Source organism: Caloenas nicobarica, chromosome 1, assembly GCF_036013445.1.
Source record: "Caloenas nicobarica isolate bCalNic1 chromosome 1, bCalNic1.hap1, whole genome shotgun sequence".
In the NCBI taxonomy this organism is placed as follows: Eukaryota; Metazoa; Chordata; class Aves; order Columbiformes; family Columbidae; genus Caloenas; species Caloenas nicobarica.
In genome coordinates this window covers 138,369,616-138,393,279 of record NC_088245.1, presented here as the reverse complement: position 1 = coordinate 138,393,279, position 23,664 = coordinate 138,369,616, and the positions used below count along the sequence as shown (strand labels likewise).

Here is a 23,664-nt window from a genome sequence, read left to right as displayed (position 1 = left end):
ATTGCTACAGACCAACTGCTTTGCATACATAGTGATGGTGACTGGCAATGCTTATTTTTAGACAGTCAGTCTAGTAAAACTTTGCTCTAAGGTTTGAAACTAGCCCAGCTTCTTCTAAGCACTCCCATCATGGAAATGTCTAGCTCCCAATTTACATTATTAAAAAACATAATTCAAATTTGGATTTGAAAGTATAAAACTTTTCCGTCATAGGACAGGCGTCAGTGTGTTAATACTCTCCCAGTTTCAGCAACTTTGAGGAGTCCTGCAAGGCTTGCATGCACTTCTTTTCCATGTTAGTGCATGATGTGAGATTTATTAGAATTACCACCATCTTTTCCGTTAACCTTAGGAGTAAGACTACCAGAGCCTCTGGAAAAAGCTTGATTTCTAATAAGACGACTGCATGGAAAAAGGTTCAAAGCTAAGAAAAACATATGGGAAGGGAACATGATTTATCTGTAAGGACAGCAAATTATTGTTGCATTAAAGATGCCTCAATCATGAAAACAGTGAGGACATTGGCAAGTTAGACACTCAGAGATGGTGAAATGCAGCATGACCCAGTGTTAATGCAGAAGGCAGCAATTCCACTATATTTTTTGTCAGCCAAAACTTTCATGGCTCCTGTTGTGATAACTAATTAATACCATTTACTTCATAACTGGGGAATTACTTACAAAGAACATGGTACATACATACACGGTGCATTGTAAACATTTTTGCTTATTAAGTATCAGCTCAGGTTCCCGCTCACATCTAGCTGCCTCCTGAAGATTAACGTGGCCTATGTTATATAATATAAGTAAGCAATTCAAAATAAACTACTTGAGATTCTTAACACATCACATTTTGCTGTAAACAATGAAAGTCATATGAGGAATACAAATGAACTGGAATGAACCACACTGAAGTCACAGCTACGCCATGTTAACAGTCATGTTAAAATGCAGTGAGCTGAGCTTCAGATACGTGGATTTCAGCAAGAAATCTTTGAACATGGCATCAAATTGTAGTGAAAGATGCTGGGGTTTCCTTTTAAGTAATGGTTTCCCTCTTTACCTTCCACATGTTACTGGAGTTGAGACTGAAGTAAACTATTCCTCTTCATTTGTACGTGATCCGTCTATGTTTTGTAAGTAACACAGGAGACATGGAGCCTGCAAAGAGAACTTCAGTGCCAGTGACCCACCAGCACGGCCGCTGAAGCTAAAGGTGATTTGCCCACGTGAATGTTTCACAAGATGCCTCAGGGAGAGACTCAGAACTACTCCAGAGCTGCATAAAATAACTGCACACATTTGCAAGCTCACAGTTGAAGACAACATCAGCATTATCAACTACCATCTCCTTTAAAGTATCAAAAGGGCAACAGCTGCTAGTGTGCTTTGTCCCAGCACTGCCTGGAGCAGGATGCCCTGGGAACACGCTCTGGATACCTGTGGACACTTGTGAAGGTTCATACGTGTGGCAGCCCACAGGACACACATGCAATACAACGCAAGCTGTGCATCCTGCTCAGACTAAGGGGTTTCTGAGCAGGATAGGAGGCTAGAGGTGCCTGGAAACATCAACATCAAAAGCTGAGGTGTCTGTTGCTTTCCGGCACCTTCAACTTTACACGGCAGCTGAGGCTCACCAGTTTTTGATGTGGAGAGAACTTGTGACCATGCATTTTCTTTGTTTTTCTCTTTCTCACAGGATCACATAAGAGCTGAGTTGGAAAGCACCTCTGGAGTTTGCCTGGTCCAAGCCCCTGCTCAGAGCAGGGCACTCAAGTACCTTGAGCCCTTTTAGCGCTACTGCTGAAAACAGCTGTCCACCTTTCTCTTGTACTTTGATCCTTGTTTCCACTTCCACACTGCCTCCGTCCCCTGTTGTCAGTACAAATATCGGTGCAGCCACTGGGTGAACTGAAATGATGGGCATACCTGAGTTAAAACTACACTACACCATAGGTAAGGAATTTTAAGCCAAATCATGTCTCTGATGTGGCTCACAGCTGCTGCACCAATCCTTACACTGCAAGACAGGAGGTAGCCCAAGGCCAGGAAAGAAAAGCCAAGAGCAAGATGGGCTATGCCAATTGTTTCTATAGCATGCTGAACGCTGCCATTCAAAATGCATATGCTAGAGTCCTGGTTTGGGGTTTCTTAATTTTATGCAAATAATTAAAATGATATAATTCAGGCACGGATACACCTGTAGCAATGTGAAATCACCTTGCACTGGCATAGATTTTCCTATTTCTGAGCCTGTTGCAGCCATATTGCCTGCAGGACAAAGCTTGAATCCGAATCAGCTCCTAATCCATGGGAAAGTTCATCTGGTGAACTACCTGGCTCACCCTAAACCCTAGAGAACAGGCGAGACGCCACCGAGGCCGTCTGAACCCACATAACCAACCTCGGTAAGAGCTTGCGACATACATTTTCCAAAGCCTACATCAAACCTAAAGGTCTACAGGACTGCAAAGCTTGGTAACCACGAAGATGATACCAGGAAGCATGAGAATGGATGAGCACAGTGGTGTTCTTCAGATGTCTGTAATTGTAATGGCTTCTGGAGAAATGAAACTGAAGTGGTCTGAACTAAATGGAGTAAAGTATCAGCTCGATCTAATGATTCCCATTTGATAGAACAACATATTATGCAGGGATGGTGGGAAAGCACTGCAAGTAGGTTTACCTGTTTTGCAGCAAAGATGCAGGCTACCAAGCATCAGTGACATTTAGGCTTTGTCTAACTGCCCAGGTCAGTTAGCTTGCATATTAAACATCAGATGAGATATTTTTGGGTGTGGCCAAGAGCACAGTTACCAAATGAGCACCTGCTTGAACCTTCCTCTGAAAAGCAAGCCCTGGCAAGAAGTTAAGGTAGGTGAAATGCACTACTTCTTCTCATTTAATAGTGTTGGCAGAAGAGCCAGGTGTTTTCCACCCGCTGACCATGCATGACCAAGCTATTCTGTGTATTAGAGGTAAGAACACATGGACTAGCCAAGCAACTCACTAGACAGACGACAAAGTAGTTGTGCAGTTACTAGTTTCTTAAAGAAAACCTAAACGAAAATTTCTTTGCAAAACAGACACACGTTTAACTTCCATGACAGCACTTGTTGCATATTGCTTCTTTACTGAAAATATACACATATTAAAAATTAATTTAGGTAGGAATTTGAGTACAAAAAATAGTTTATTTCACTTACTCCTTCAATAACATACTTTGGTACATCAAGTTTTGCAGATTTTTCTAGAAAAAAGAGAGTTCTTTTACAAAACTCCGTTTTTAAACAACACTATAAGATTGCACAGTAACTCCTACATTTTTCTTCCTTTCCTAAATCACCAGCCATTAAGCACTCAGATGATGATGATCACTGGGTGTGTGTGGGGGAAGACGCTTACTCATCTTATATGGAGTACACTGTAGCAAAAAAGATAAGTTATATCCATAAATCGCTGCCTTACGGAACATACACTAAACAGACGGTTGCTGCTTCTTGACCAAGAAACTTTCATACAGATCCCAGTGGAATTTTAGCCTGATTAATTACTTGCCAGATTCACTCACAGACAAGTTTAGGCAGCGTGGAGTCAAAGGAGAGAATGAGGACATAATGTTTTGGCATAAAAACAAGTGCTTCTTAAAGACAAAGTATCTTTTCTGTAATTATAATCTTGAACTTAAATTGGATTTGGAAAGATTTTTAATTGGCTACTTAAACCTGTGACATTTAGAGACCCTCCTCTCATTTTTCTCATGAAGATATTAGTGTTTTCTTAGATGGTTTTACTTGGTTTTTTCAGGTACAGTGACAAAAACAACTATACGGATCTTTTGGTCAAAAGCATCTGAGTTCGAGTTTATTCTAGAATTACCTGCACTCCTCTCAAAAACAGAAGCAAATATAATTTAAGAGGTAACGTTTTTTCCAGCATTATAAGCACCAGTTTCACCAATGGATTACATGGTTGCCTTCAGAGCACAGCATAGCAGATATCACTGGATTACGCTTTAAATAGGTATCTCCATATTTACAACACTAAAAAACCAGCACATCACCCAGTATTTCTCAAGAGCACAGAAACATGTAGTTGATCAAAGACAGGTTTAAGTTTGCATATGCTCGCTGTTACTTCCGTCCTTCAGCATGCTCTGATTTGTGTGGACTGTGACAGATAATGAGTTATCAAAAATGCCTAAGAACCAGCGGTGTATCGGGCTATGAAAATCAATTACTAAGCTCACATCCATGGGATCAGTCCACAGTGGTCTCACCCTTAGGTGGTTCCATAGTTTAACATTTTCGTTATGAAATCGATACCCAACATCTCCACATCGCAGAAGGCAACAAGGTCTCCATAACCAGAGCGCTCTTCTTCCTCCCATCTCCTGCAGGGTTAAGTTGGGGAGCAGAAGGAAGAGGCATCGCACAGACATGAGTTACCACAACACCTGCATTAACACATTATGCTGAAGCACGTGTTAACTGTAATGTTCAAGTACATTTTATTTAGTGTTATAAAATATATACAATCTTAAAACACAGTGCATATCACACAAAGGTTGTAAGAACTCATTGGTATCATTGCAGCATCGGATAAACTATATACTTCCTATCAAATCAGCAGACCAGAAAGTTAGGAAAAAACAAAACTACTCTGTTTCAGATTACAATCTCTTTCAACGCCCCACTGCTTAAGGCTATATTTTGTATTACCTGAGTTGATTTTGTTAACCTCACAAGCTTTTCAATCTCCGTGGTGGAGAGGAGTGATTGTGCACACTTTTCAAAATGCAGAACTAGCAAGAAAAATGTTGGTAGGCACTTTGTAAACTTTGCATTAAAAACGTGTAAAAGAAAAAAATGTGGTACTTACAAAACCGAACACAGCCTACTTAACAATCTTGAATCTAAAGCGAGATCAAATAAAAAAACAGCACTTCATTTCATAATGTACTTCAGTTTCACCATACTTGAAAGTCATGCAAAAAATGATGCCTGTTTCTTCATATTTATACCACTGTTATGTCACCAGTCTCGTGTGCGTTGTCATACTATAAAAAGAAAGAATATCGTTAATCTATATTAACAAGAGGCTAGATATTGTAATATACAGTAATTAAATGCACTATTCCAATCACCACCAAAGTTACTGTCACTCAGATTAGAGTTTAAACCAGTGTCTTGCAGAAAACCAGTGCAGTGGGGTAGCAAATCGACTCGATTTATCAGTGGGCCTTAAATGACTGTACATTTAACTTAATAGCAAATTTTCAGTATCTTCACCACCCAGGTTATTTGAAAAGCCTCATGGATTTCCCAGGGCATAGCTACTGCCATCAATTTTTAAAGTATCTGCCAAAGTCTGCTTAGATATCTCTCTCCTCAGTTTCATACTAGTAACTTGAATTATCAAAGATCCACACATTTTTGTTATTTACTGCTATAAATATTCAGTTTTCTCAAAGAATCCAGTGACTCATCTCAATCTGCATACTTGCTTGTTTCACCATTTCCTCAGAAGTTCGTTCTAGTTTCTTTGCTATGTTTGTTAACTTTTTTGGGGGATACTTTTTTTTGCCCACAGATAGTAAAAAATTATTCTTTGTTCCAGTTCCAGTTCTTTATCAGCTCTGTATTCTTTGACTTAATATTCCAAGACTGATATTGTAAGAAAAATGATAACTAAGCATTTTTGCTACCACTTCATGCTGCAAAACTGCCTTTTCTATATGCGGGCCGTACTCAGACTTTGCTGAGAGTTACCAGTGTTAATTTTCCAAATATTATATTCTAGCAGAAAACAACTCTTCTTAATTAATAATCCACAAAGGTATACAGATATATTGCATTTACTGCAAACATCTCATTTTCTTACTGCATTTCGGCTTATTAAAGGCTTTTTTTATTACTCTACCAGTCTTTACAGAATATTAAAACATGCCTCAACAGCACCACAGTTTCCCTGTAAGACCAGTAATTAAAAAAACTGGCTCCTGCTACCTCTGTAACATCTCACTTTCTTCCTTTTAAACTGTCACATTGCAACTAGAATTACACATCAAATAAAATCTTCCAGTTGTATGTGACAGTAAAAATAATTGAGTACCTCCAGAAAACCTTGCTTGGAAGCATAACTCAAATCAGTATCGAGTAGTGCTTGGCATTAATTCACTATATTTACCTTCTGTTTAACTTATCTAGCATAAGAATCTGTTTTACAACTTAATTCTGGCTATTGGTTATATACATTTTCTTTTCAGGACTGTAACAGTGTAAAAGTGTATTTTCAAGATCATTTATTTAACATTTTCTCCATATTGGAAGACTTTGGCAGTATATATTTTTTTTTCTCCTGGAACTAATTTTCCATTCTAACACATCTGTCCTTGCAGGAACAAGAACCCTAGTATCAGCCTCAAATTGTATTTGAACAAACTAACTGATACTCTGTTAAGAGGCAAATTCATTGGGACTGTCCTGTCTCTGTTCTTGTCTTTGTGTCACAGCTAACACAACACTCTGTTTCCAACCTTTTGCATTAATAGCTCTCAGATAACTAGTCAATAATTAGTAAATACATGCTTTCTAAAAAAGATCAAGCTGCTCCCCACACAGTTCGTCCTATCCCACTCTATTGGTAAAGCCTGAAGAAACAGAGCTTTTACGTGACAAAAAGTTTATAAATTTAGGTATTCTCAGGGATGAAGCAGGTGTGCAAGTAGGGGCTCACATAATCATGGTTCTCCATCAAGCATGTCCTGTCCACTCCCTTTCATGAATTGAGTCAAGAAAAATTATTGTATCCTGCTTATGAAGCAAAAAGCTTCTGATCCTCTAGCTGCTTGGAAAAGTTAAAAATCACATGCTGAAATGAGCTAGAAGGGCAAAATGGAACAAATACAACACGATCTGTTCTCCTTTGCCTGCACTGTCCTGATACTTTCAGTGCTGATTTTCTTCTTTCTTTCTCATCTCAGTAGGTCTCTACCAAAAAAAAAAAAAAAAAATTAAAAAAAAAAAAGTAAAGAAAAATGTAGTCTGGCAAGTGAACCCTATCATGCAGCTAGTTATTCATGCAACCATGATAAAGAAAACAAACAAACAAAAAAATCCAGTGCTGTAACTTATAAACAAGATGTGATAATTCTTTGGGATATTGCAAGGAAAAATACCAATTCATGAGAAATGCTGTCTGCGCAAGTACTTGCAATCATAACCTTATCACATTTAAGCTGGAAAACTAGGGGCCAGTCTAAAATATAATTATGTGTATTTAAAGTGCCTAATGACTGAACCAAAGACAAATGAGTGAAACTAGTTAGGAACAACAACTATGATAGAAAAGATCAGTAAAAGGAACAACCCTCCATAAAAGAATGTTCAATAGAGACATACTATAGTCAGACAACGGAAAACTGTCTACTAAAAATGTCCTGCTTCAGCAGTGAAATAAAACCAGTAATCAGGCATAAAAAGGCGGCATGGAATAGAATGAGGAAAGTCAGCCACCATTGTCAGTGGGAAGCTGTAGGCAGAATAGTCGTATAAAAAGCCAAAACCAAAGAGTAATTTGTTGCTGACTGGGCCAACGCAATGATGACAAAAAGGAGCTTTATGTCTCTCTTTATCTACCTCAGCCTGGCAGTGTAAGTATACACAGCTAAACACCTCCAATACCAGTAGCAATGAAGATAAGTACTCAACACATCTTGATTCTGTATTTGCAGAAGAAATAGGACGAACTACCTTATCCTGAGAACACCTTCCAACACCCTTGTGAGCAGCAGGAAAAAGGGTGGGGAGGGGGTGTGAAGTGGCCCAGCAGAGTGATGAGGGACACCAGCCCAGGTGAACACTCTCCCACATGCCAGTGAGTGGAAGGAGACAGAAGCCACCTCCTGGGACCTGTGACAAAGCCTCCAGAGGAAACGTGTTTCCCCTTGCACTGGCAATGGGCTTTGGGGGATCTTTCACCTTCAAGCCACTGCCTAATGAGATCTGTCCTACTATTATTTTTACCACAACTCAAAATACCCAAGTGGTGCTAGAAGTACTGGAAGAGTGACTGTTGTCAGGACAGAATTAAAAACCAACAAGTGGCAGGGAACAGAAAACAACCACAGATGTTCTGATCAAGGTAACTATCTTTAAATACATACATTTGAAAATTTTCTGTGATTACGAAAGAAATGAAAATAAGCACTAGATGGGCAGCTGATAAAGACTAAAAAGACTCATCAAGGATAGCTTTAAAAAAACGGCAGTGCTATGGGAAAAGTCTAATTCCAAAAGTACCTGAAAGTCAACAGAATTATCTGCATTGTAACAAATGGGGAAGCCAAGGAATAAGACGCCAACATTTCAAAAAGGAAAGAAAAATCACACAGTTAAGTCATGACAGAACCTGGACACCAACCCTAATCCTCTGTTAATCAGACTCCCTTGCCTTCGGATTCTTTTATTATTGTTATTATTACTAGTAAGTGAGCTTCTGTTAGACGTGTCCAGCATTAAGGATGCCCTAAGCTTCCTTGTGTGTTCAGCAATTTTCCCCTCATGTACAAACCATAAAGCCAGCAGCAAGTTAACTAGTTAATATGGTTGGCACAGATGTGGGATGGTGTCAGAATACAATTCACATGTGTAACATAATGACCCAATTTTCACTGTCAGTTGGATGCTCCACTCAAAAGTGCTGATTAAAATCCCAGCTTGCCCAGATAACACCAGGGCAGGAAAATTATGCTAATTCAGGCAACAAAAAGGACTGTTGAGCATAAAGGCTTTAACGCTCTTTCCAGCTTTTTCATCTACGAATACAGCATTTTATAGTGGGTTCTCCGAGATTCCAGCCTACCCACCTAGTTCATGCACTATTAAAAAAAAAAAAACCAACACATTGATATGCATATATTAATACACATAAAATACTTTAAGTAGGAACATAACCTTGATTTTAAAAGCAATGCCTTTCAAGTACGCAAGTCTAGCATGATTAGAACTGTATATGTACAAGAATCACAACTTTCATTGTGTTGCTCCTAAAAGCAAACCAACAAACACAATTAAGATGTGTCTGAGGAATTTTTTCCCTGAATGACCTGCAAATGAAGAAACATCATTCATGACCTGAACTACAGTCATGAAAATAGGTGTTTTATTCACCAACTCTAAGCTCTGGTCCATACTAGTCAATTGTGCCTCAGTTACACTTTTTAGGGGTAAATAAAAGGAATGTAGAAGTACCTACTTCTAGCCTAGCAATACAGCATGTGTAAAGGCAACACAAATCTAGCATTTCTCACTACAACTGTTAAAACCTATTAAAAACACCCTTAATACCTGAGCTGTACATTTCCTTTCATGACCTCTGCACAGTTTACAGCTTTTTGTCAGCTTATACAAAAAAAATCTTAACTGATGCAGATTGCTCTTTTCTTCCCAAAATATTTTCCTGAGTAAAGAATAAGAAAACTTTCTGGCACTTAATGTTATTTTGCTTTCTGTTGGAAAATCTAACATTTCTGAGCAAGTCACTGCGAATCACCAGCAGTCACGTTTAGCAACTGCCCAAAGCCTCAGCCCAAATGAGCATCTGGTATTCCTAAACGCAATATTTATTACGTTGTTTCAATACAGAGCACTCTTATTTAGGCATAATTTTTTTTTCTAAGTGGACTGGAGTTGGTAGGGGAGACCATGTTGGTTTGGGTTTTTTTGTTTTTGTTGTTTTTTTTTTTTTAAGTTCTGTGTTTTAAACACAACAATTCTCTCATCTTAAATAGGGATATAAGGTATTTAAATTAAATAGGTTACATAAAGTTGTCACCCAAACCACAACTCAATTCCAAAGTGAGAGAAAAAGACATTGCAACTCTTAAGCAATTTCATATTGAATTAGAGAATACAAGGATGAAACCAGGGCAAGACCAGTCCATTGGAAGCTGTGTCCTTTTAGTCAGTTTTAATTTTTCCTGGGTACCAACAAGAAACAGGGAAAGTTATATTGAATTCAAGCAATTGCAAGCCTTATTTTGTATTTTACAGCTCTTACAGCTTAGATGAACTGTTTCTGCTCTTGACAGTTACAGGATTGGAAGTGACGTGGAAGGGCATTTTATTTATCCGGATAAGAAGTTCAGTGCTAGCAGCCACAACATAAGCTTTTTGACATGTTCCACAAACCACCAGCTGTGCCCCAGAGTTGTCATCTTCAGCAGTCACAAGCAATTCAGTAGCTTTATGTATTATCACCAGTTGTCTCAATTTCTGGTCTAAGGGCATGAGCATCCCTCCCGACCTGAGCTATTCTACTAGGAAATGGAAATCTTAAGTAACAATTTTATCTTGATCTCCTACAGTTAAATAAGGCACAGCACACGTTTTGACTTCAGCAAATATTTTCTTAGAAACACCCCTAGTTCAGATGACTAGCGAGATACTGTGAGCTGCTGCTGCTGGTTGAAATCAGAGACCTTAAACACAGAGAATGGATCCTCTGCTGCACACTTTAACTTCTGTGAAATCTGACTAATCCTGACTGCTGTTTCACAAGTAAAATATTACCAAGTGAAATGAAATAAGGAGATTCAGATTGCTGTATGGAATAATAGTTTCACTTATAAATCACAGAGCAGGCCAAATCATAAGCTGTGAGAGGGTGTTACTTCACTTGTACAGCAGTAACTGGCCACAAGAAACAAAATCTCAGTTTCTTTCCTATTCACACAGAACATAATTTGCAAAATTGACCTAACTGGAAGCTATTACACTAATGGTATATGAAGTTACTTTTACAGCTCTTTACCATTTGATTTACTATTCCTTGATACCACATTCTGAATGAATTGCTACCTAAAGTCAGTGACCATTGCAACCCGGGAGATGTTTGGGCCAAGAGCACCAAGAAGCTGTGCTGTCACCATTTGCCTTATGTGGAGCATTTAGGAGACTTTAGTCTACAGTTTGTTTCTTTATACAGTATTGTTTCAATAATATAATCAAACCCATCATATACAGAAGTTAGTTCATGGTAGGAAGAGTATGAGACCCTGGAATTTAAACAATGAAGATATACTGGCTCTATAAGCAACTCTAAATGCAAAGGTTTTGCAGATTGCCTGTAAACCCCTGAACTAGATGCGGCTGGAAAACAGAGTTACTGAAAGGCTTTAAGAAGCTGGACAGTCCTTTTGTGTTTCCAGAATTCAGGTCCCTCCCACAAACTGATCAGACCTGCTGTTTCCTCTCCCCATTTTGCAATTAGGAAAAGTACTCTGGGAAAAGAGTCCAATAGCCTTCAGGTACGGCACTAAACTTTGGTCCTGCCTGCCAGCAGCTCACAGAACCACAGCACCCGGCCCTGAGAAGTGGGACAACTGTCACTGCATCACAGCTTTCCGCGCTTCCCAGCAGACATACTGCCTCCAGAGGACTTTCCCCTGAGGAAAAAATTAGATTATTGAAGGCAAAGTGACGTGCTTTCAGATGTTAGCGTCTCTTCTAATATTGCCATGTTTTAAAATTGTTACATAATCAAGTTGTGTAACTAACACACTCAACTTCTTTATAAAGCTGCTCCACTCCCACCATCTAGCAATCCTGGTATCACACAAGGTTCCTGTACGAGTTGCACAACTATCTTGATCTTTCCTGAATAATATGGTAGAATTGTCCTTGATCTGGTCAATGATATTTAAAAAATAAAAAGTGTCAATAACTGTGCTGACCCACTAAAATGAAGATGCAGCTAGCAGCTGCTGCCACAAAATGCTATATCCACTTCGCATGTTCAAAGCAACCTGGTGAGTACTCAACAGCTGAAAGCTGAAGACTTCAAAACTCCAACTTAGGAGGGTGACACTGACTCTCAACAATATGAAAAATTAATAAATAAATTAATAATAATAAAAAAACCAACCAACCAAAGGATCCTTACAGGACCTCTATTTTCAGAAACTTGACTTTGACTGGAAGTCACAAGCAGGGACAATGCAATCCTCCAGGAGTTTTCTGCCAAAGTGGTTATTTTATAAAATTAAAGGTTCATATTCTTCTCCTGATAGCTGTGCCTTTACCATTCTGCAAAAAGCCTAAAACAAGTTAAAAACGCAACAGAATCATCACAACTGAAGTACACATTATTTTTATATTTAGATGCAAGTCTTCATGTTGTGAGCAATCACCTACAGTCACCCACAAGTGCAAAGTAATTTTAGAACGAGCTGAAACTTGGAAAGGCAGGCAACATTCATAGCTTCTTTCACTCTACTCTTGCTTCTTGATCAGCTATTTTCTTCACAAGCTCCTCTGGTTTTGTTTTACGGATTTTACACACAAGAAAGCAAGGCTAAATCACTGGCATTAATTGTTAAGCTGTTTTAGAAAACAGTTAACTGCTTATCGGTATTATCGCAGAGCTTGAAAGAACCCAAGCTTCTCCCAGCTGAGAAGTACATTGGAAAATAACAAGCTCAAAGTACACAGTCAGTCTAAGATGTTCAGAGCAAATAAACAGCATGGCAGACTTTTCAAGAAGCTTTACCCCAGGCATTGTCTAATACCTATATAAGGACCACAAAGGTTTTGTAGAACTACCACAGGAAGGGTGCCCTCTATATTCTTTCAGGACACTCCTGGGAAAGCACTGCCCGCTTTGCTGGAATTGCCACAGACAAGCTGGAGGGACTGAACTTCCCTGAGCCACAATCATCACATCTCCAAATCAAAGACCAGGGGCAGCTGAGGCATTCAAGTGCCACCTGTGACAAAACGAAACCTTTGGAAAGGATGAAAGTCTTGAACTGCAGTGGACGTTGACGTTAAAAGGGTGTAGAAAGGTTTCTTAGAGCTCTACAAATACATACAAATAAATCTGAATCTGCATTTTATTAGGTTTCCTTTTGTATTTAAGTACAAATCTTTATTTGAAATAGAGAAAATTCCTAAAGGTTTTTCCACTAGTACTCTGTTAATTTTGTATGCTTGTGCACACATGGATCAAACAGGTTTTCCAGATATACACGAAGTGACTGAAACATCTGCCACAGCACAAGTACACATTAACATATGAAGATATGCACACATTATAAACAAATGTAAGCTAATTAGACTTCCAATCAGATAAACATAATACATGCCATTAATGCAAACAGTGCCCATGCCAAACTTCGTTTCCTAAAACTATGTGCCCAACACAACACTGGAGAAACTGCATTATCTTAGGTAAAATTGCAAGGACAGCAATTAGTTGGTTTGCAAGGCCAAGGGGTGGGAGTATACCAAGACAACTCATTTGAATCAAAAAATATGCACATTACCTGACAATATAAAACAAATCATTTTTATCAATGTGCTTTGAGTGCTGTAAACCTGCTTGTTTGAATTTTAAAAGACTAAAATTTAACGGTTCCAGAAATTTTGGGTTCTACCTAAAACATCGAGGAATTAAATTTAATCCGAAGTTCCTTTCCAGCCTTATGTTTCAGAATAACTGGTGAGATCGTTGCGTATGCTTTTAAAATTGATCACTACATCTGTGTATCTATAATTAGAAACCACAAGTAAGCGCATGTTATAAAACACCTGAAGTTTTACTTCCCTCAGATATTAGTGGGGGGAAAAAAGGCAAGAAATAAAATTATTAATGCCAGCATGGTATACACAGCCATATTTATTAGTTCACTTCCAATTACACAAAGAGAAAGCTGAAGCCATACACAAGTGCTGCTTTAAAATAAAGACAGACTACTGTTTTCTCCAACAGTTTTATTTCAAAAAGTACACAAGTCTGTCATGGAACTACATAATTTTAAAATTTTGGATTTTGTTTTTACAAATTCACTCACAATACTTTTATTTTAAAATACCATTCCCCCAAAAGTATGAATATAAAACCTCATACTGAAATTCATATCAATATTCAAGTCCATGCTTTGTGCATGAGAAGCGTAACGTAACATAACATTTTAGATTCCAGGAAATATTATTGCTCCAATTTCAATTGAGCTGCGCCTCAATGCTAGAGGACCAATAACCAAAGGGTCCCATAAAGCACCTATCAAGTGTATAAAACAAAGTTTAAGTGACACAAATAGCATTATGCCTTTAGACTGGAACAAAGAACTGAAGTGATTCAGAATATACACTGTTAAGAACAAAACCAAAAACCTATCATAGAAACCAGTAATATACAATATTCAGCATTACCGAAAAGCTTGCAATTAAGCAGTCTTACTTGTACTATTAAGCAGGAAGCATACATCTAACATGAATGCAACTATCAGAGTCGATAAAGATGTATGCGTTGTACATTTCTTTCAAAAGTCACGTTTTACCCCTCCAAAAAGGCATTTCTGTGCACTACACAGCTTTGGAAGAAGTATTCATTTTTAGGTAAGGAAGTTTCACACACATATCTTTAAATATCCATTTCAGAAAGTTTATGAAAATGCTTGTAACGTATGGACAAGTGTTACATAACCTCTACAATATTACAAGCCTAAACACTTTATTCACACCATGCTAAAACTGAGGTTTCTCTTCTATATATAGTAGTCCTGAACAGGCAAGTTTACAGTCATGACATTAACGAGAAGTTTCTTGAATTCACTTAAGAGTATTTACATAATGGTACCACCCCCCCCTTTTTTTTAATAAAACGAGACATTAAAAATGCCACCTTCTAACTGGTATATCAGCTGCCATTACTTTCTAGAAGAGTTCAGTTAGCAGAGTTATCTGTAAGATCGGACGCCTCACGTCTTTAACCAGCTCATCTCCTACAGAGCTAGAAATCATTGTGAAACTATAGTAGCTGCTTTTGAGAATCATAATCCAGCGTAAGTGAACAATCTATTGACTAAATAAATAATATATAATTGCAGTATTATGTTTTCAAAGTAGTGTTGTTTCCATTCAGAAAGGCATGATGACACTAACTAGAGGCAAAGTTTACCCCAAGTTGGAGGTTCTTTATTTCAGATAAGGACTATGTCAGATTCTATTTCTTTTATTTTTCCATGCAATTGCATAAATAGACAGACACTGTCAAGGCTGCTAAGCCTAACAGCTAGGCTCTGAGGGCACATCACGTTGTCCTTCTGTTCTGTCCATTTATTATTTTGTAGAAGCTGACAGAGCATTAAGCATGTGTAAACTCTGCTCTGTATGCTTTAGTGAGATAAGTTTCTGTTCTTGAGTGTCTCAGGGCTTACCTGACTGAAAGCACAGGGTCTCAGGACAAACAAAAAAACCCCCGCAACAATAACAAAAAACAAAACTACAATAAAGACCAAAACAAAACAGCAGCAACAAAAAGGCAAGCAAACAAACAAAAAACAGACCCCACATCTAATCTCCCATATGTCCACAGATGGCTAAGAACCAAATTCAGTAGGTTTGTTGCCTGGTTGCTTAGGTTTATAGCTATCTCCCAGTCTGTGATTCAGTTTAGTTTTGGACTCAACTTGTATATATAATAACTATACCCTTTTAATTAAGGAAGGCCTTTGTTTTAAGGTAAACAATCAGCATGTGATTGAAATCTCAGAAGTCTCTTCTATCACAATAATTGGATGCAAGAAGATGTCTCCTCATCTATTGTTCTTCATAAGGATATGTTTGGCACAGTTACTAAACCTAGTATTTAACACACAAGGCAATCATCCACCTCACTGGTACAACAACTGAACAGTTTTCAGGAATATAAACACTCAGATCATAATTAGCAATCGAAGGAGTAACTGACATTTTGAAATACAGAACAATACAGAGAGAGCCACTGAAGTCACATCCAAAAATAGGCATGAAGAGGTATAAATAGTACATTAGAATCAAGAAATCAGATCACAGTGTCATGTATTAAGAACTGTACCATCATCTAAGCACCTGTTCAAACAGTGAATTTAGGCACCAGAAATTTCATAAAAACTGAAGTTACAATCAGGCAAAGTTTATTGAAAAGGCACACATGAAAGATAAAAAAACTGATCTCTAACAGTATCAGTTTACAATCTAAAAATGTCCCAAATGTGTAAAACTAAGTCTAGAATACTTAATAGCCATTCAAGTTTCTAAATTCAGTATGAAGGGTATGTTCTTTACATTAATAGTGCCAGCCAAAAATTGTGCACCTAACTATAAATAGGACAAACATTTAGTAGTAAGCCAAAGGATTTATCACAGATCTATAAGCAGCTACAAAAAAGCAGACACTAAACCTAGAAGTTTGGGGAAACATTTTGTCTCGCATTGTTGCTACATACAAATAATCCTAACATCTTTCAACAGGCAATTCAGATATTTCCTTCATCAACATCAGTGCCACACACTATATGCCTTTAGAGTTTTCAAAATACCTTGCAGTTTACAATTTACAGCTAGAAAAAGCTGAAGGGACTCTCCTCTCTCACCCACCAGCACAGGAAGAGGAAAGAAAGTAAAAAATAGGAAAGAAGAAGAAAATCCACAAAGATTCAAACTGCACTAAGCTTTAAATCCTGCTTCTAAAGGTATATAATATCAGCCATCAGAAGCTATCAAAAGTCCTTAAGTACATCTGAAAGTTAAGATGAAGAATCGTTCTGTTCCTTCTGTAATGCGTTAAGTTTGCAAAACTGGGAAGAAGCGCTTTCAATCTTGAAACATGAGATTTGTATCAACAATTCTGAATAACTATTTCTTCTCAGATTCTGGTTGCATTAAACTCTTGCTCTTAAAAGTCTAAGTGTCTGTTAATAAGAATATTTAGGGCTATGGAAGAGGCAAGGAGAAATGAGCTTCAAACTCCTTCCAAAGTCATACAGAAAGATGTTAGCATCTTAAGTAAAGGCTGCCTACTGCTTACACTTATATGGGAAATGATGTTTCCAAGGTGATGTTAGAGCAAGAGGACAGATGCCAAATACCAGTTATTTAACAGCTTTCCGTAAAATCCCACGGAACTTCTAGGTAATCCATCTGGAAAGGGCACTGTTTTAGAATCTAAACAGGCTTTGGAAAATGCAAGGTACAGTTAACTTAAGACCTACGTAGAGATACATATTCATTCTCACTGTGACAGTAACAGTTGATCTATAGATTTTGAAGCCTCCATACCACTGCCAACCACCTTACAAGACCTCTTACATGAGATTACACAAGCATTAAGTTACCTGACATGACTAGAACTAGTTATTTCAGAAAAATTCATGTTTCAAAGAGCTTGCAAGGTTTCCAGTCACATTTCCACTCACTGAAGTTTTAAATTCAGAATAAACTCATGAAATTCACTGAACCAATCAAATAACTGGTAGCCCTGAAATAAGAGCTCAAGAAGTGGTCCAAACAAATGTTACCTGGTTCAAGAACTGCATAAGTACTCTGAGTTTCAACAGAATTCAAAGTCATCCTCACTATTTCAGCCTCCTGCAAGTTCAGATAGTGGCCAAATTAAAATACTTGTTATTCCTAAACTGAGGACAAAGTTTCAGCAACTCTGAGAAACTTCATGCTCTACATATGAAATGCTTTGTTGCTTCTCACTTGTGTCTCACTGTTACATATTCAGAACTGCACAATAGCTGACAATGTCTCTTCAGCAACCTACCAGAGGTCCAAATACCTTTAGTGTCCGATATTTATTTAACAACTTCAGTGCTTTTAGCAAACAGTTCAACTGCCATATGTTAGTAAGTTTAAAATTAAAAATGAGAATTGGTGGCTTTTCAAACTAACTTGTTCATTTTCTTCAAGGAAAATTGCATGCCATTGTTTAAATGAGGAATGGAACACAGTAGATCTCTCTAATACTTACAACGAACACTTTAAAAACAGCATTTAAATTAATAATATTTTATACTATGGACCCATCTTTGCTTTGTGCTGGAATCATCACAGGAACAGCTCCCATTCTACTTAAATTAGGTGCAGCTACCTTTGGAGGTGCAAAGGTTGGGTTTTGAGCAGGAGTACGTTCAAAGTCTTCGCTTGGGACTTGGCTATATGGAGTTTTAGTATATCCTTCCATATTTGAGGGAGACATCGAACCCAGAGAAGAACGATTGCTGCCTATGTAGCTGCGGGCTGTTGAACTGCGACTTTTTGGAGGTGGAACATCTTCTCTGAAATATACAAACAACAGTTGCAGAACAAGAGTTCAGTCACTATTATTATATGGGAGCTTTCAAAGCAAATTTTCAGTTTGTTCCTTTCTATTCTGACACAGTAGAAAGAGGCTCACATGTTTCTTTAAGTTAAAAAATTCCAGATTAAGACAGAAGTCTCAACTGTTAAGTATCTGACTTGCAAAAATACACATTTAAAAGTTAATGTTCAAATAATACTGCTCAGAAATTAGAGATATGTCGTTACCTGATTTCATGATGTACTTCTTTCTCATATTTCTTTTCTCTGTGTTTCTTACAGCAATGGAAGACAAGAAAAGCCAGTACAAAAAGACCCAACAGAGTTCCTGTAATAGCTCCAGCAATTATACCAGCTGTATTCATAGCTAGAATAGATAAATAAGGATACTGTTTGTCAAGTGTCAAATTTATACAACCAGCTTCTTTTCTCTCAACTCAACACTAAAACCAGTACATTTCCACATGATCCAGGTTAAGAGTATATCACCAAATCACAGAGGGTATGCTTCAATCACATGCATTTAAAACAATAAGTTACAGCTTTCTGCATAAAAAGCAATATTTTGGAAAGCAGAGACTTGAAAAAGCAACCATCGGTTACACAACAGGGTTGGTTTTTTAGCCTTTTAGGAGTTTAGAGAAACAAGTTTATTCAGTTTTAATACACAAAACACTATGTGACCATTACATAGCAAACACTTACGAGGGGTGACATTCAGCTCAACAGAACATTCATCCGTGCCAACTCTGTTTGAGGCAACGCAACTGTATGTACCAGAATGGTCTTGAGAGGCATTTTTCAGGAGAAGTTCTCCTGTATTTTTATCTACAAACAACAAAAGGTAAAGGTTTACCATTATCCAAAATTTAATTCCATATTCAATACTACAGAATTATTAATCCAGCACGTAGATGAAGTCTTAACTAAAAAAATGCCATATTAAAGATACCTGAATAAAAGCAAAAGTCTATCATGCTGCAAAATACTATTATTTGTAAAAGCCTTTTACCTTGTTAGAAAATTATTCCTCAGCGTTTGACCTAATATTAAGCCTACAGACTAGTTGCTCTGTCAATGGAAAAGAACAGATGCTTAAAGTGGCAAATTCTCTCATCCTAACACAGAATCCTAAAATAAAAATAAAGGCATGCCAGAAGTACCTTCTTCTCTCTGTCTAAACTGACTCTCCTAGAGAACCCATGTTCAACATGAGGTGGATCTATCCCAAACACTGTACTCCCATGTGTTACCAGTAGGTCTGGTGATGCTGACAGAGCAGGAGACACAAATCAGGGAAAACAAAGAGAGTATTTTGCCAGGGTTTTCAAAAGCCATTGACAGCTCCCTTTGTGAGATTCTACTAGATGAACTTCCAATGGCTTGCATGGTTTAATTGTTAATAGATTTGCCATCAGACCTACAAGAGATACCACCACCACCGGAACAAAGCACCACACAAATACTTCACTCTTACTGCTGAAGAAGTTAGGTAGTGCCTACATTATTGAGAACATGTTCAGTGTCCCCAAACCTACATTCACAAGCCCAAAATAAACATTATTTTATCAAGTTACGTGCCACTTTCACATACTTTCTCAGTCATTCTTGCCCAGTACTGATACCATTAATTGATTTTTTTGTTACCATGAGACAAATTTGGAGAAAGAAGGGGAACAGTAACAGAAGCTTAAGGTCTTGAGTGGTAACTGTTCACTTTCAAAACAAGAAAGACACTAAACAGCACTACCAGGAGGCAAGTTCAAAATGAAGAACAGTATGAGGTTCTTCATATGCAGTTGATTTTTAGAGATCTGTGTTCCAAGATATTACAGATTCTAATAAACTACAAAAGTTTAAAGGAAACTGGAGAAGTTCACAGAAGTCAGCTTTTGTTTCCAGTCAATTAAACTGAAGCCATATCTGAATTTCCTGAGGCATAAATTACAAGAGTATAGGAGACCCCTTTGAGGAAGAATCACACAACTTCTTATCGTCTCTCCCCTAGACATCCACTTTGACTACTCTTAGACACATGATACCACTTTGTCCTGTATGTTCTACACAATCCGAACTGAAATATGCTTATTTGTAAGCAGATTCTTGAACTACTTCATCTGCAAAGAAAACCCCATCATCTCAAGGTTTAAGGTTTCATAACTACAAGGAAGATCAGAAAGAACTGGTACTGAGCAGTATTCTTCTAAAAATATTCCAGAATAGTTTTCACAAAGCCAAAACCCACAAATTAACCTTCTACAATGAAGCTCTCAGAATAAAAATCCAATACCACCACTATAATAATTTGGAATCCTGTATGTCAGCTCTTGTAAGAAAAGGGTAAACCGTTTCTTCTCTGTTACTCTTGACAACTTCTAAAAAAAATGCACCCCTTTTTAACCAAGAAGTTCTGTCATTTGATCGGGAAGTGAAGACCTCAGTTCAACCCTAATAAAATTCAAGCATTTACCTCTGCTTCCCTGAAGGCAGCTCTAACCACTGGTCTAGAACTCTGTTCTGACTCTTCCTTACTGTCCTCTTGAGCACAAAAGCAGCCAACATCAGCAAGCAAGAGAACTCAGAACAGTCAGGTATGGGTGAGCACGATTTTGCAGCCTAGTGGTAAGATTCTCAAAGCTTGATACATTTCCCATTATCAACAGAAAACCTAAAAACCAAACCCACAAAACTCAAAATCAGCTCTATTTTCCAGTGAGAGGGCAGAAGTGACACTTATCTTGACTGTACTAGCGCTAAGCTAGGGATGCTCACAAGTCAAGACGAACCAAAAATACGAATGCAATCCTTCTCAAGTATTTCAGAGTAATAAATAAAGTTTGACAGTACTCAGCATGGAAGTGGCAGGAAGTTCCCGTGTGCCAGATACTCTCCTCCAGTCATAAGACAAGAGCGGGGATCCTTCTTGTGATGCACATTTCAAGACAACATCTCTTCCGATCACTTGTGGTCCTTCAATGGAACACTTAGTTCTTGCTGGCTTTACTAGTAAACAAAAGTATTATCGAATTAATAAAAGTCACAATCGAAACACTTGCTAGTTGTGCTCTAGTAGGGCAGTCCAATTTGCTAAGACAACTTGTGCAACAAACCATTTCTATGCATGGAAAGATTTTCTATTAAATACAAGCCAGGTGTAGAATTTTTTAAAATGCTCGTTATTCTGAATATTACTCCCTTCATCCCCCAGAATAGAATGATGTTTACCCCTCCCAAAGCCTCAATAATGGATGCATCGTCATGGATTCAGTATGACTTTGCCTGATAGAATTTTTCATTTTAGACAAAGATAGAATGGAATAAACACATTAAAAAATGTCACTGAAAATTCAAGGAAAGCATTATCTTACCAAGTACAGTCAAGTGTATTTTTTTGCTTTGAACTCCAGGAGCCTTCTTCACTTTGCACTGGTATGTGCCAGTGTCTGATGACTTTAAATTCAGGATATCCAGTGAACCATCACCAGATTTGGGATCAGGATTAGTAAACTGCATCCGCTCAGTCATAGCAGCATAATAATGATTATAAATCCTGTCTACAGCATACATAATTATCTATTAAAAAAGAAATATTAATCAGAATCCACTTGGCATGCAAGCATTCAAAATAATTTGCTATCTCCAGATTCTTGAGTTTCTTTCTACTGTTTTAAATAATCCCAGAAGCATGACATAGCCAAATATCTCAATCTTCAATTTATCACCACATACAGTACTCTAATGAATATTCCAACTAATGACTGCCCAAGTAGCAATATGTCAGCATTGATTTTTAACTGAAAGGAAACTGTTTAAAATTGCTCTAATTTCGTTCTGTAAAACCTCTCTACTTAAATGCATCATCTTACTGATAAGATTTCCAAAGAAAGGGAAGAGTTAATATATTTAAAATCAAATCCTCATTAATCAGTTTTCAGTCAGGAAAACAATGCAGGTACAATAGTATAGTTTGTTTTCTGTAACTAAAGCACTTTTTAAATTTAAGAGTTCTTTAGAAGACAAGTTCATAGCAAGAAATTCCTTGACATGTCATACTTAATCTGCTATTCCAAAATTTCCACTATATTTTATATGACTGGTGCTTCAAAGTAATTTCAGATCACAAACATAACAACCTGAAAACGTGGAAGCTTAATGTCAGTAACAAAGTTTATATGTTGACCTACCGAAACAACTGAATTAGCACTGTCCAAAGAAGTCTCTACTTACTATTTCTTCCTTCTTTTGATTATCTGCTGGTATCAATACCCACTCGATATCTAGTGGGCCTTCATCTTCTCCTGAGAGTACAAAAGTACATGGCAACGTAACTTTCTCTCCTTGTGCTTTTTCAAACATTGATTGATTTGAAGTTATAGTTAGGCTTCTTGTTAGACCTATAAAAAATATATTTTTATGTTTTAAAAACACTTCACATGCAATTTTCACCATAAGCATTGTATTATATTTTAGTATATACTCAAATCCATCATATACTTTTCCTGTATAGAAACCATGCCATTAGTCAGACTAGTCACCGCTTAAGAGATCCTGCGCAGCATGTCACAGAACACAACGCAAAGTCATGTACTGTTCACTTGGAATCACATCCAACAGCCAATTACTTCTTTGCAACCACAGAACTTTTTTTGTACAATTCAAGTCCCACACGAAGCTAAACCAAAAAGTTTCAGCAGCAGGTTTTTCAAGTTACCACTACTCTCTCTTTGGTAAAATGAAAGCATGGAACAGCAATGAAGTCTGCCAGGATGGGCAGAATTGTTGTCAAGTTCTGGGTTGGATCAAGTTAAGTTACTCTGCCTCGAGCTATAAGGGCTCTTATATCTACAGGGAGTGGATAAATGAATCCTTTCCAAAAATCTCAATGAGCTTTTAGATTTGTTCACCCTTTCTGCTTGTCTTACTCCTCAAAAAAGGCTACATAATCCTCATCTGCATGCCTCTAAGCAAAACATGTTTCCAGACAACAAGTTTTCCTCAATTCAGCCCTGAAAAAGAATCCGTATAGTGACACAAACAAACTTACTCAAAAAGCCTGAAGCAAGACAGTATTACAACTAGCCATCATCTCTAGAAATCGGTAGATTCAGAGCACATTCATGTTTACATAAAGCACAGTAGCAAAGAATGCAAATTCCTAATCTGCTTTTCACTGACTTCATGTTCTTTTTTTCCGCTCTTCTCCACTCTCATCAGGAAACTGTAACACAATATTTTCAAGTTCATCTCCAAATCACACTTCTGCACTTTCGTTCTGCTACATTCAAGAAGTGAGATGGGATGTCAAGTACAGTTTATTGAATGATGATGAAATACATTAAGATATTACTTCCATAAAAGCTGCATATCTGTAACCCGGGAAATTAAAAGCTTTCACTCTGAAATAAGAGTTAATCACTGAAGCAGCACTTCTGCTCTGTGACAGCACCTCCAGTAACAGTCACTTTGCCATTTGAAGTTCCACAACAGATGACTAGAGAACACATTTGTTCTCATCTCCCTGCAAAGGGACC

General features: G+C 37.6%; 1 protein-coding gene across 2 annotated transcripts in view; it reads right to left on the bottom strand.

Moving 5' to 3' along the window:
* Positions 1-3,224: 3,224 nt before the first annotated feature.
* Positions 3,225-23,664, bottom strand: part of CXADR (CXADR Ig-like cell adhesion molecule) — a 36,554-nt gene continuing 16,114 nt past the window's right edge. Inside the window, exons 2-8 of one of the 2 annotated variants that reach the window (XM_065651793.1) lie at positions 22,361-22,527; positions 21,502-21,706; positions 20,981-21,136; positions 18,839-18,961; positions 18,362-18,500; positions 17,925-18,111; positions 3,225-5,061 (exon numbers count right to left, since the gene is read on the bottom strand). In XM_065651793.1, the coding sequence (XP_065507865.1) occupies positions 5,020-5,061; positions 17,925-18,111; positions 18,362-18,500; positions 18,839-18,961; positions 20,981-21,136; positions 21,502-21,706; positions 22,361-22,527 (1,019 nt within the window). In that variant the 3' untranslated portion in view covers positions 3,225-5,019. Of the gene's footprint in view, positions 5,062-13,771; positions 18,112-18,361; positions 18,501-18,838; positions 18,962-20,980; positions 21,137-21,501; positions 21,707-22,360; positions 22,528-23,664 lie in introns of those variants that run through there. The other variant, XM_065651784.1, reaches the window with a different exon arrangement.